Source organism: Crocuta crocuta, unplaced genomic scaffold (assembly GCF_008692635.1).
Source record: "Crocuta crocuta isolate KB4526 unplaced genomic scaffold, BGI_CrCroc_1.0 scaffold482, whole genome shotgun sequence".
NCBI lineage: Eukaryota > Metazoa > Chordata > Mammalia > Carnivora > Hyaenidae > Crocuta > Crocuta crocuta.
This window is the reverse complement of record NW_027527459.1, coordinates 1,039,487-1,053,838: the sequence shown is the minus strand read 5'-3', so window position 1 is coordinate 1,053,838 and position 14,352 is coordinate 1,039,487. Positions and strand designations below refer to the sequence as shown.

Below are 14,352 nucleotides of genomic sequence, written 5' to 3'. Positions count from 1 at the left end.
AGTGCTGGACACACTGGGGACTGGATGAGGGACAGAAAAAAAAAATCCACTGTGTACACATGTCATGATCAAGTTAGGTCTCTGGGATATTCTCTCACAGCTGCTTCTACCGACTTACCGCTCAGAGACGCTTTTGTCTGCGTGCCACTGAATAAATACAAGAGCCGAGAAGTGAGGGTCTGTTGGGGCTTTTTCCTCACAGAGCTGGAAGGCTGAACGTCAGGGGCTGCCGGCATGTGTTCAGCAGTTGAACAACATCAGGGCTGATGGCTTTGAAGTTCTCCTGGCCTTTCCCTCGACTTGTACCGCTCCCCATTCAAGGCAAGAATAGGGAAGGAGAGGAAGGGACAGTACTTGTGTCAGGAAAGCAAGTTTTCCCAAAGAACCCATGCATTNGGCTCGAACCCACGAACTGTGAGGTCTTGACCTGAGCCGAAGTCGGATGCCTAACTGGCTGAGCCACCCAGGCGCCCCAGAAGTCTGAAGTGGGTTTTGCGAGGCTAACCCACGGCGCTTGTAGGGTTGCATTCCTTCCAGAGGCTCTAAGGGAGCATCGGCTTCCCTGCCTTTTTCACCTGCCAGAAGGTGCCTGTATTCCTTGACTGGTGGCCCCCTTCCGTCTTCACGGCCAGCCATCGTATCACCGTCACTCTGCTTTGCTCATCACATCTTCTCTCCTTTTGGGCCCTCCTTCCGCCACATTTAAGGATCCCTGTGATTACATTGGGCCTGCCTGGATAATCCGCCTTCCAAGGCCAACTGATTAGTAAGCTGAATTCCATCTGCAACCTTAATTTTTGCCACATAACCTACCATACGTGTAGGTTTTGGGGATTAGGATATGATTGAGGGGGCCATGATTTGCCTACCACAACCCGCTTTTGTCTCATTGACCAAAATTCCAGCTGGAAGGAGGCTCGAGAGTAGGAGCTGGGTTAGCCCGACAACAGTGTGGGCCGTACCAGCACTTCTCGAAGTTTGTAATTACATATTCCTTGTGTGATTTTCTCCCCCGTAGATCCTATATTCCACGAGAGCAAGAACCATGTCTGTCTTGCTCACCATTGTATTTTCTGCGTATAACTAACATATAGTAGCAGATCAGTAAATTTTTGGTGCATAAAGGAATGCGTGAACAAGCTCATACACACACACATGCACACATATGAAAAAGCATACTATAGCATTTTCTGGGTCAGGAACTGGAAGCAATCTAACTGTTCATCTGTAGAAAACTGGTTATACAAAAAATTGATTCTTAAAACGTAAACCGCTGCTCCATGTCTACAAGGGAATATTCTGCCTTTATAAACAATGAGACCGATTTTAAATGCGGTGACACGAAAGAATGTTCGTTATTTGTCACTGAGGGAAAACACAAGTTGCAGAACAGCATGCCTTGTATGACCCTATTTGTGTGATGGAGAATAAACTGAACCTTATTGCCCTGGGGAGGGAAGAACACAAGAAACCAGAAAGAACAAAGAGTCTAATTCTTGGCTTTCAATTGTTCTGGGAACACACACTAAGCACATTCCTGTCTCATGGTCTTTGCACTGATTGTTCTTCCTGCCTGGAATACTCCTCCCTCGCATATTAACATATTGATATTAATCAACATTAATGTTAACATATTAATAGCTTGCTCTCCCCTCTCACTAAGTCTCTGTCTAATGTCATCCTCTTAGAGAGGGTCTGACTTCACCACCCTGTCTTAAATAGCATGCCCTATACCACTCTCAATTCCCTTGATCCCCTTTATTTTCTACGGCATTATATATCTACTTGTTTAATTATTTATTTGTTTAGGTTTATTTATTTAGGTAATCTCTACCCCCAACATGGGGCTTGAACTCACGACCCCCAGATCAAGAGTTGCATGCTCTACAGTCAGGCGCTCCTTGTTTAATTGTTTATTATATCACTTCTCCACTTGAACATACNTTTGAGAGACAGAGAATCTGGGAGGGGGGAGAGAGAGAATCCCAAGCAGGCTCCCCACTGTCAGCACAGAGCCCGCTGCGCGGCTCCATCTCACAAACAAAAATAAGGTTGTGACCCAAGCTGAAATCAAGAGTTGGACACGTAACTGACTGAGCCACCCAGGCGCCCGAGGAGTCACTTCTAGCTCTTCAGGCAACAGTTCTCAAAGTGTGGTCTCCAGACCAGTAACAGTGGCATCACCTGGGAACTTGTTAGGAAGGCAAATTCTCAAGTGTCACCCCAGACCTATTGAGTCAAAAACCCTGGGAATAAGGCCCAGCAGTCTGTTGTTAGCAAACCTTCCAGGTGATTCTGAGACCCGCTCAAGTCTGAGAACCACTGACTTCGTTGTTGTTTTTTAGGCAGCACTCCCTGGCAGATTCCCAGGGGTCTTTTCCAACTTGAAAGAGGGTAACTCTTCCCTATTCTTTCCTCTATGGTGCTCCGAAGAATGTTCTGAATAAGAGAGAAACATTGAAATGTGGTGTTTAACTTACCTAGATTTTCCTTGAACTTTACTGTCTAGAAAAGGGGCTGACAGTAAGCGCTTTTGGCTTTGTGGGCCACACAGTCTGATGCAACTACGCGACTGCCAGTGTAGTGGGAAAGCGGCCACTGACAATATGGGAATGAATGAGCACGGCCACGTGCCAATAAAACTTTATATATGGACACTGAAATTTGAATTGTCAGCAAGCCGGTGGCATAATGTGTACGTAGTATGATGTTATTTTGCATTTCTCTGATTACATTCAATTGGCTTCTTCTGTGGAGTGCTTGCCCATTTCTGTTGCCCCCTTCGCTATCTGCTGAAGGGAAGTCATTCCTGTGGGCAGCACCCTCAGTCATTCATTTTGCATGGAGGGAGATGAAGCCCTGATATATGGACGCACAGTGGATCCTGAAGACTGGCGAGTATCTTGTCTTGTTGGAGGCATAGAAACAATGCTGAAATACGAGTGGCAGGGATATCTGGCAAAGAGATACATAGTAGATGGGCCCCTGGGGTTGGCTCAATGTGTGCCTATCCTTGGCTCACATGAATACTCACTCAGGGGCACCTGAGTGGCTCAGTGGGTTAAGCACCCGACTTTGGCTCACGTCATGAGCTCACACTTTGTGAGTCTGAGCCCCGCATCGGACTCTGTACTGGCAGCTCAGAGCCTGGAGTCTGCTTCGGATTCTGTGTCTCCCTCTCTCTCTCTGCCCCTCCCCAGCTCTCTCTCTCTCTCTCTCTCAAAAATAAATAAACCTGAAAAATTTTACCAAAGAACATCCATTACAGAGTAGATTCAAAATCAACCAAGTGGAGAAGCCAAACTTCTCCTTGGCCACCACAATACTTGTGCAATGGGTCCTGGAATAGGTGGTTATGCAAGCAGGGAGGGAGGCAATGCATGGGGCCAGCAGCATGGACTTCCCCTCCCCGAGGCTGAGTTAGCTACTGCCCCTGCTAGGTGCCCAAGAAGCCAACAGCAGAGACCAATGGTGAGTCCTGTATATAGTGTCAGTGACTAAATGGACGCCAGCCAGCCAGCCCACCTGATGATCTTGATTACATTAGACCCCTTCCATCCCGGAAGGGATGGTGAGTTGTCTTTAATGGAATTGATACATACTTTGGATTTGGGTTCGTTTTGCTTGCCTGTACTGCTTCGGCCCAGGGCTACCGCCTCCTCATTTGCTTCACAGGTTTGCTCTCCAGTAAATGCTTTGCATCCTAACTCAATTTCAGCTTTGGCTTCCTAAAGAATGCAATCTGTGACAACCTCTTTTCTAGGGGAAAATGAGACACTTGTAATGCGTAGCATGCGCTGAATGATGATTACTCAAATTATCAGTGATGGTGGCTTGAAATGGAATACAAGTGGAGGGCAAAGCTTTGGGAAATCAAGTGGCTAGAGCACTTAGTCCCTATGGTGACAGCGATGATTGCAAAGGATGTGGCTAGGGCTAACTGCTTCTGATGACCGTAGAGAGCTTATACAGAAAAGAGGACAAATGGAAAGCCTTGAATGCACAACACAGATCACAGTAGAAAATCAAAGAGCCTCAAGGTCACCATTCAAGTAGTCTTTATTCTCCTGAAACTGTAGGAGAAATATGCCTGAAGATCATGCTCAGGGACTGTTTATAAATGTTGCAGAGGTATAGCATCAATTAAATGTATGGCCTTGTTAGAACTGTTAGGTTAACTGAGGGGCACTCCTGGGGAAAGAATAGGACCCTAACACATTGGGTGGAAAGATGTGGGCATAAACAGATGAAGCTGAGAAAAATTTCACCTCCACATTTCCCTGAACCTTCCTTGCCGGTAGAAGCAATCAAGTGTCTTTGTCTAATGGTACCAGCCTTCCTCTGCATAAAAACCACTTGGTGACTTCCACTGGGGTGTTTGCTTCACAAGAAATACTGATTCTCCTCAGGGCCAACCCCCACAACAACTCATTGCCTCCACTCCAATAAGAACTGTTGGATTTCAGGATAGCCTATATGCCCAGATGCCCAAGGAGAAGGGAATGTTGAAGCGGATCTATGATGTGCCATCTGCACAGTGCCTACCTCTAACTATACTCGTAGAAAGACTGCAGTAGAGTTTCCTGGGTTGTGGGATTTTCGGTTTTAACGTTGTGACAGTACCAAGGAAATCTGGATCAGCTGGTCACTCGACTGGGAGGACACTCTTCACTAAGGCATTAAGAAATATACTGGTGAGGGGAGCACCAGTATTATTCAAAAGGTCTATGGAATATCTTCTGTAGGCCGGAGATGATAGTAGGAGATGCTTCACTGGAGCTGGACATCCTGATTTCAATAGGAATAGTGGGGTCTTAATGGGTAAAGTCTCGGTGATGGCACTTAAGTGTCAGAACGAAGGTGGGTACAACTGACATAAAACACGATAGAGTGTTTTGACTTCCATCTGGTGCAGTGGGTGATTGTTTATGGAATTTTCTAGGAATGATATAGATGTGTTGTAGAGAAGCAGAAATTTCTAGGTCTGGTGGGCAAAAATGTTGCAGACTCTTGAACTCTTACTCTGTTTCCAGATCTACTAAGCCAGTTCATAGATCTGGAGCTCTTCATTAAGGGGGAGGCAAGATCTCTTTGAGAAAGGACCTTACTGCAATCTATCACAGATGTATACTGCAAATCTTCTTCCAAGTCTTCCTCAGACTGGGGCCCATGGTCATTTACTAGGAAACCATCACCTGCATAAAAGAAAGTATCTAGAACCTTCTGAGGGCCATAAGATTCTGGCTCTGAGTTGATGCTAATTACTGGAACCACAGTATGCCACTTTGGTTCGCGTCCAGAGGGAGGACTTAGGGAGTCAGGTGATAAAGTAGGTCTTGGGCTGAGTTCATTTCAGTGGGAACTTGGACCCATCTTGGCCAAATCACCACACGTTATTTTTCTGACTCATGATCCATGGAGGCAGGGCTCTTACTATAGAAAAGGCCAAGTAGTATCCCCTGGAACTGTACCTCCTCTCCTTTCACCTGTACTGCCAAGAAAGTAAACCAAAGCAACACCAAATTCCTGAGGCAATTGAAGAGACTTGAGCAATAAAACTGAGGACTCCAACCTCATGCCCCTGTATAACTCGCCCGTTTGGCCTGTGGGTAAAGGCATATAAGTTTTGGAGAATGCTTATGAGTTATTGTTAAATTAAACAGGTTGTGACACCAATGACAACTGTGTTTCTTAATGTGTTATCTTTACTGGATCAAATCAACCCAGCCTCTGGCACCTACTGACCTAGCAACTATCATCAGCAGAGATAATCAGGAATAGTTTGTACTCACTCTCTTACCTCAGGGCTATCTCAAAACATGCTGTTTTCTGTCATAATCTAGTCCAGAAGGAAGTTGTCTTTTTATTCCACAGGCATAGTACCGATCCATTACATTGATGGCGTTATGCTAATGAATCCGAGGGGCAAGAAGAATCAAGTGTTCTAGATGCCTTATGACCAGCAGATAGGAAATAAGCCTGTGAAAGTTCAGGGGCCTGCTATGTGGACGGCCTTTCTAGGGGTCCAATGATCTGGGGAATGTCAGAATGTCTCTTCTAAAGTAAGAGATAAGTTGTTTTTCCTTACACCACGCACCACGAAGAAAGAAACCAATCCTTGGTGGACCTCTCTGGATTTAGGAGGCAACACATACCATGTTTGGCTGTGCCCCTCTAACCCATTTACTCACTTACCTGTGACGCTGCCAGTTTTGAGTGGGATCTGAAGCAAGAAAAGCCTCAGCAACAAAAATGAGTCTGTGGTACAGACATTCTATGAAGCCTCAATAGAAACCTCCTAACACAGACTCTTAGGGTGTTGACGTAAGGCCATGCTCTCCTTAATTGACAGTGATTCTTCCTCCCCTTGAAAGGCAATGCCTCTGTTGCTACTAGGCCCTGATAGTGACTGAATTACTGACCATGGGACACAGGAGGCTATGTGGCTTGAACTGGCCATTATGAAATGGTTACTGTCTAATCCACTCCGTCATCCAGTGGGCATGTGCAGCAGCATTCCATTGTTCAATGGAAATTGTGGATGAAATCAGGTCTCAGAAAATTGGGAAGGTAAAAGTGAGTGAGGACATGGCTCAGGCTCACATAGTACTTGCTCCTCCTACCTGACTGCCTCTCCATCATACCCATGGCCTCGAGGAGAGTTCTCTATCATCAGTTAACAGAGCGAGAAAATACAGGCCTATGGCTTTGTAGATGGGCCTTCATGGTAGGCTGGCAACTGGTAGAAGTGAGTCACAGGTGGCTGGCAGACCCGCTCAGGGATGGTCCGTAAAGACCGAAGTAGAGGAGAATCCTCCCGAGTAGCAAATCTGATTGTCTTCTTTGGTGGAAGGAGAAATGACCTAATATACTGACGTAGCTGACTCAGAGGCAGAGTCTAACATGTTGGCTGAATGGTGAAGAATGTGGAAAGAACAAGATAGGAATTTGGTGATAAGGAGGCCTAAGAAAAATGTATATGCACAGGCCTCTTAGAATGGGCCAGAGTGTGAAGATATTTGTGTTTCATATAATTGCCTCTAGAGGACAGCCACCGTGGAGGAGGCTGTCAGTAATCAGGTGGCTAAGATAACTGGTTCTGTTGATGTTAACCTCTTCAGCTACCATAGTGCCTGCTCAGTAGACCCACGCACAAAATGGCTGTGGCAGCTGGGGTGGGGTGTATATATGGAGCCTTCCCTCCCTGAAGCCGATCTGTCTACTACCACTTTGAATTGGCAATCTGCTTATCAGCAGAGACCAAACCTTGAGGCACCAGCATGGCACCATTCCCTGAGGGGACCAGATAGTGATCTGGTGGCAGATTGGTTACACCGAACCCCTTTCATCACGGAGGAGGCACCGACTGTCATCGCGGGAATAGATACACATTCTGAATATGGATTTGCTTTTCATTCTTGCAGAGCTTCTGCCAGCACCACCATGTGGACTTGCAGCATGCCTGATTCATCGCCATGGTATCCCACCCAACCTTGCTTCCACCCAAGGATCTCGGTTTAGCTTGAAGGAAGTGTGGTGATGGGCTCATCCTCATGGAATTCATTGGTCTCATTACATGTCTCATCACCTAGGAACACATGGCTTGACAGAATGGTGAGATTTCTGGCGGAAGGCTCAGTTATGGTTCCATAGCCTGCAAGTTTGGGGTACTGACCTACAGAGCCTAGTATATACTTTAAACCAGAAACCAATAGGGGTGCCTGGGGGGCTCAGTCAGTTGAGCATCTGACTTCAGCTCAAGTCATGATCTCATGGTTCGTGGGTTTGAGCCCCGCATTGGGCTCTGTGCTGACAGCTAGCTCAGAGCCTAGAGCCTGTTTCGGATTCTGTGTCTCCCTCTCTCTCTGACCCTCCCCTGCTCATGCTGTCTCTCTCTCTCAAAAATAAGTGTCTTTGTGCCCTCTCTTTGTGCCCTTCCCCCCCCCCACTTGCGCATGCGCGTTCTCTCTCTTTTTCTCTCTCTCTCTCAAAAATAAACATTAAAAAATAAAAATAAAAGAAAACCCAGAGGCCAAAATATCATATCCTCTCCTTTATGGCCAGAATGTATGGGTCCAGGATCCAATAGGTGGAGGTGGGATTGACCCCTCTCCGTGAAGAACTATTTGCTTCCCATCCCTACATCTTGGACTCAGTAGGTTAAGAGATTCTAATGCCTGAGGGAGAGATGCTTCTGCCAGGGGATGCCTGAGGATTCTGATGTTTTGGAAACTTGACACTGGCCATTTTGTATTCTTCATGCTGTTTGACTAACAGGTAGACAATGGGTTCATTGTATAGACCAGGGTGGTCCATTGTGATTACCGAAGGCAGATTAGGTTGCTATTATACAATAGCAAGGAGGCCCTTGTCTGGCACTCAAGGGCTTCGCTGGGCTGGCGTGACTCTTATCACTCCCTTGCTCAATAGTACCTGTCAATGAAAACTGGTAACCTGCTCAAGGTAAAATGATAAGGATTCAGATCCTGTGGGGATGGAGGTTTGGGCCACTCCACCAGGGAGCGTGTCCTGTGCTACCGAGATGCTGACGGAGGGTAAGGGAAACATGGAGCGGGTGGCAGAAAAATTGGAGCAATGATTATCAACTTAGGGCCTCCTTCCAGCTACAGAAGCAGGGACTATTAACAACTATGTCTTATGTTTAGAGCCCCCCTGTCTTTCTACTTTATATGGAAAGCACCAGTGGTCATTAATATTTTAGATTTCGTGTGGGAGTAAGAATGAATTGTCGCCCCCCTGCAATGATACAGTAGCTGATGGGAATTTGTAGATTCCATTTGAGGGCATGGGGTTTTCATCTGGACAAAGGGCAAGAGTGGTGTGGAGGGCAAACGGAATGCTCAGGGCTGGGAATTCTGTTTTCCCTCTCAAGATTCGCTGTACACCTTTCTCCACCCTGCTCTCTCCCCTGACCCATATGAACTGCGTTTGCCGGGCTCCCGGCATCGCATCGCGGCTTTCAGTAGCTATCGGCCAATGGGAAGTGTTGGTAGGAGATCAGATGGTGTAAGGAGGGAAAGCTCAGGGAATTTATTCCCCGCATTCCCTCCCTGAAGGGATGTGAGTTGGCAATGATTCCTCTCCAGAAGGCCGCAGTTCCCGTTGGATGTTCCTTTCCTTATCATTTAATTTTATTTTTCCTTATTTCCTTAGTTTTTGGTAACCATTCCCTCTCCTTGTCCCTTTAGGTTTGGGGATGCTAATGTCTTCCTGCGTTGCTAGCCCTGAGGTGCTTCACCGACCATTGTCGATTTCCCTTGATCCTGCGGACACCCCTGTGCATGGTTCCGTCATTAAACTGTCTTTAGGGGCACTGACTGGCTCAGCTGGTGGAGCATGCGACTCTTGATCTTGGGGTTTTAAGTTAGAGCCCCATATCGGGTGTAGAGTTTACTTAAACATAAAATCTTTTTTTAAAAAAAAGCTGTCTTTAATTATCCACTTTGAGTATGTTAGTTGCTTCCTTTCATAAACCCAACTGATACAATTCCTAATATTTGTGTGTATATATATGTATATATAGAGAGAGTATATCTATGTATCTTCTCCCATTTTTGTAATTAGTCTTTCCAGAGGTTTATCAGTTTTATTAGACTTTTCAACCAGCCAATTTTTGGTTTTATTGATCTTTTGTATTTGCTATTTTCTTTTTTGTTAACATTTGTTATTTTAAAATGTCTTTATTTCTGCTTTCTTTCATTTACACTGTTACTGTTNTTTAATTTTTCTCCATGCCCAATGTGGGGCTTGAACTCATGACTCTGAGATCAAGGGTCACTTGCTCTACCGACTGAGCCAGTAGGTGCCCCTATTATTTTTGATAGGCAATGTTTTCATTATTGTTCTAAGTATTTTCTAATTTTTAGTATGATTTGTTTATTTGATAAGTGATTTCAAGTATGTTTTTAAATTTCCAGACACAGATGTTTTCTTTATCTTCTTGTTATTGATTTCCAATTTAATTGCAGTGTGGTCAGAAAATGGGAACTGTATGAGACTGATTTCTTTGAAATGTGTTGACACTTTCTTTTAGCCCAGTGTATGATTAACTTTCATAAATGTTCCGTGCACTGGGCCACCACTAGATGACATATTGCTTTTGTGCGAATTAAGAAAATGTGCTCTTTATTCCAGATGGATGTAGCACCACACCTGAGCATGTGGTTTGGCAAGTGGAGCACGGGATGGGTTTTGACCCCCACTTGTCCCCTTGGCTAGGTGCTTTTGGTCAGTGAACAATCTGTACACGGTGGCTCATTCATATGTTCTTGTAAAGAATGTTTCTTTAAAACAATTCTTTTAATGTTTCTCTATTTTTCAAAGAGAGAGAGAGAGAGAGAGAGAGAGAGCAGGGGAGGGGCAGAGAGAGAGGGAGACACAGAATCTGAAGCAGGCTCCAGGCTCCAAGCTGTCAGCACAGAGCCTGATGTGGGGCTCAAACCCACGAAGTGTGAGATCATGACCTGAGCCAAAGTCAGACGCTTAACCGACTGAGCCACCCAGGCGCCCCAGGTACAATGTTTTCTGTGTATCTACGAGAACAAACTTGTTTATTTGATATTCAAATTTTCTACATCTTTCTTGATTTTTTGTCTGCTTCATCTATGAATTTATGAGAGTGATAAATCAAAGACTCACTCTGGCACTGGATTTGTCTATTTCTTCTCGTAGTTCTGTTAATTTTGTTTCATATATTCAAAGTAGTTGAGTACATTCAAGATTAGGATTATTACATTTTTTCTGTTGAATTGAAATTTTTATCAATGTATTATAAACACCTTTATTATTTTTCATTGTTTTTAAGAGTTTATCTTTAAGTAATCTCTACCGCCCAACTTGGGGCTTGAACCTCAAGCCCAGGATCAAGAGTCATATGTTCTACTGACTGAGACAGCCACGTACCCCTTAAAACCTTTAAATCTAGTAATTATTTTCCCCTTAAGTCTTTTTTTGTGTGATATTAATCTAGCTATAACAGCTTAATTTTTGTTGATCATAGCATTTGCCTGGTATATTTTTCCCATCGTTTTTACTTTCAAACTTACTGTGTGCCTATGTTTTAGGGGTGTCTCTTAAAAATAGCTAGACTTCCTTAAATGGAGAATGATAATCTTTACTTTTAACTGGAGCATTTGGTTCATTTAAATTTCATGCAATTATTGATATATTTAAGTTTAAACCTACCATCTTCCTCTAATCTCTCTGTCCCACTTTTCCAAAAAGTTTTTTCTTCTTTCTTGCCTTTTCTGGGGATTGATTGATTTTCCCCCTCTTTCTCTCTCTCAAGCCCCCCCTCCCCCTTTGGTAGTTTGGAAGATATATAATATCCTATGTTAGTGGTTATCCTAGAAATTTTAATATGTATATTAACATAACTAAGTCTTCAGTTAATAGAAATCCATTACTGATACTCAGCATTCTAGGGGACAATTCCACAAAGGCCACAGTTTTTGCATTCATTCTTTGATTATTTTATTTATTTTGCCTTGTTTTGCTTTACCTTACAGTGACCTAAAATTAACCTATCACTCCATGCATCAGACTGTCAACAAGGAAACGACTGAATCCCTAGCCTTCACCACAGACCTCAGTCTCTGCCTAGTCCATTGGTACCTGGGAGCCGGTGAGATCCCCCGTGAACAGTACTCTCCGCTGGTGAGACAATACCAGACACCAATAGCAAAGAACAGGCAAGCCAACAACAAGAATGCAAAAGATATGATAGCTTTGCAATCTTACGGAGCAAAAAGCCACTGGCTGTGAGGAATCCCTAAAGGAGTCATCATAACACGGAAAAATAGTTCTGCAGACTCGGGGAGAAGGGAAAATCAAGGCTCCAAAGGGCATCACTGCAGTCAGGTCATACCTCATTTGTGGCATACAGAGTCGTCTGCATGCTGCGCAGAGTTCAGTGTTTGGAAAGAGAAATCACTGTGATAAAGTGGCAAGGTAAACCACAATACAGCAGTATGTTGTCAGTGGCTCTCATCAGGGGTTATTTTGCACCACAGGAGACATTTTGCTATGTCTGGAGATAGCTCCTTAACAACTGGAGTGTGTGTGTGGGCGGGGGGCGGGCGGCGCGGGGAGGTTCTACTGACATCTAGTGAGTCGAGGCCAGGGAGGATGTTGCCAAACATCCTACAATGCACAGGATCCTCCCTGTCCTCTGCAAAGAATGATCTGGACTAACGTGTGGATAGTGCCCACTGCTATATAGATTGATTATACAGTGAAGTTTACATAAGCAGTAGGATAGTGCGCCTTGTATCACTGAAACTATCCTGTAATAATGATTTCACATTTTTAAAGGGAGGATGACGGTACATTGAGGATTCACTACACTTTTCTGTGCACTTTAAAAATATCCATAATAATGAAAAATGAAAAGATCAACAGGCACTCAAATCTCTGAACCTCCTTGAAATGGCAAAGGGTTTTTAAGAGCAGATGTCATTGAAACTGAACGGTGNAACAATCATGAACAACGTAGTATTTTCCCAGAATTTCTTAATACAGCCCATCCCCGAAACAGCTTTTCAACGCAAATAAACCTGGTCCATTTGGCGAAGCTTGCCGAATTTAGAAGACACTAGTTCTAAAGTTTTACCTTAATATGTGTGTGGTAGGATTTTTTCCTTTGGTTTGTCTAAATTTTCTAAAATTTCTGCCAAACACGTATTTTTATAACCTTTTTATTTTGAAAAGTTGCACAAATAGAGCAGAGAATCCTTGCCTGTCGTTCACACAGACTCCTAAAATGTTTATATTTTACATTTGCTTAATCATCCTACAGTTTTCTCCCGAAACATTTTAGCGTAAGTTGCAACGTAATGCCCCATTATCTCTACACCCAGTGTTTTCTTAAACAGGGACTTTCACATTAGCCATATAACAAGTATTGAAATGATGAAATTTACATTGATACAACATTATTACTTAGTCTATAGATATTCAAATTTCGTCAATTGTCCCAATAATGCCCTTTTTAGCAAAACAAAAATGTTCTTTTTCTGGCTGGGGATCAGTTGTCCTGTCTGTTGTTTCTATTAATCCGGAGGAGTTCCTCAATACGTCTCTTTGTCTTTAGTGACTTTGATGATTTTGAAGAGCGCCAGCAAGCCAGTAATTTTGTAGACTGACCCTCAGCATGGGTTTGTTTGATGTTCCCTCGTGGCTAAATTCAGCTGATGCCAATTTTGGCGTGGCGAATGCTACAAAATGGGTTCGTGTTTTTCTTAGCACCTTCTCAGGAGGCACACGATGCCCATTTCTGGGCACGCTGATTTTCATCATAGTTACGACGGAGACCGCCATGTTTTCACTCTAAAGTTTTTATTTCGCCTTTGACATAGTATCTAGTCGGGAGATTCTTTGAGACCGTGTAATGTAAACAAGTTGCTTCTTAGGGTACTTGCGCCCCCTAGTCTTGTGTAAGGTTCTATAGAGTGACAGAGGCCGATTACCGTAGGGTGTCAGCAAGGGTTTCCCAGGGTCAATTTCTCTCTTGCTCGCTAGCTCCTCTCCCCTGTATTAGCGTGATGCCTAGCACATAGTAAATGGCTGCTGCTTCTCTGATTAATTTCTTTGACCTCAGCACTTGGTAGGATACATTGTAGCTGATCTGCTTAAGTTTGTCTTTCCCACGGACTGTGAGCTCGTTGAGGGTAGGCGTAACGGCTCATTGCTTCTCTATCCCCAGTGCCTAGCACATATTAGGTGCTTGAAAAATAACGTGATTGACTTAGTGGCCTGGAGTAGGTATTGCGGAAGAAGAGAAGGGCTAGCAGGAGTCGGCCTGGGGATGGCATCTTTCCTGTTCTAAAGGGAAGCCAGGGCAACAGGGCAAGGGGGNCCTAGCGTTTGCTTAGAGTGCTTATTGGTTTATAAAGCGAGAAGTGTATTTGATAAAGATTCATTTGTAACTGTTAGGAAGTTTCCAGATCCTTGTACATGCTGTTTTAACAAAATAGCTATTAAGTCTCTTGTGTGTAGGGAAGGCATGATGGGAAGTTACCTAACNTTAGGGCCTGTCATCTTTGTAGATTGCTCAGCTTCCTCCTTCCAGCTAACTGTTTTTGACAGTTTTATTATTGCTTTCCCCTTAGAATGAGTGGTATTAGGAATAGAAGGTGAAATTCTGCTTGGCTTTTTACTGGCAGTGGTTGGAGAAAAACAATGATGTAGGAGATTGGAATACCTTGTCAAAATGAGATTTTTGGATTCACTTTATGTATATTTGCATGATCCATGTTCCCTTTTTGTTCCTGAAGAGCTTCTTCAAAATTGTTAGGGTTTATTTGTATGTAGGTATTTTCATGGTTTGAAGAC

General features: G+C 44.0%; 1 protein-coding gene across 1 annotated transcript in view; it reads left to right on the top strand.

The window, feature by feature from the left end:
- Window positions 1-8,494: 8,494 nt before the first annotated feature.
- Window positions 8,495-14,352, top strand: part of THOC2 (THO complex subunit 2) — a 112,518-nt gene continuing 106,660 nt past the window's right edge. The window contains 3 exon segments of the mRNA XM_077763494.1: window positions 8,495-8,555; window positions 8,894-9,010; window positions 9,210-9,321. Of these exon segments, the coding sequence (XP_077619620.1) occupies window positions 8,495-8,555; window positions 8,894-9,010; window positions 9,210-9,321 (290 nt within the window).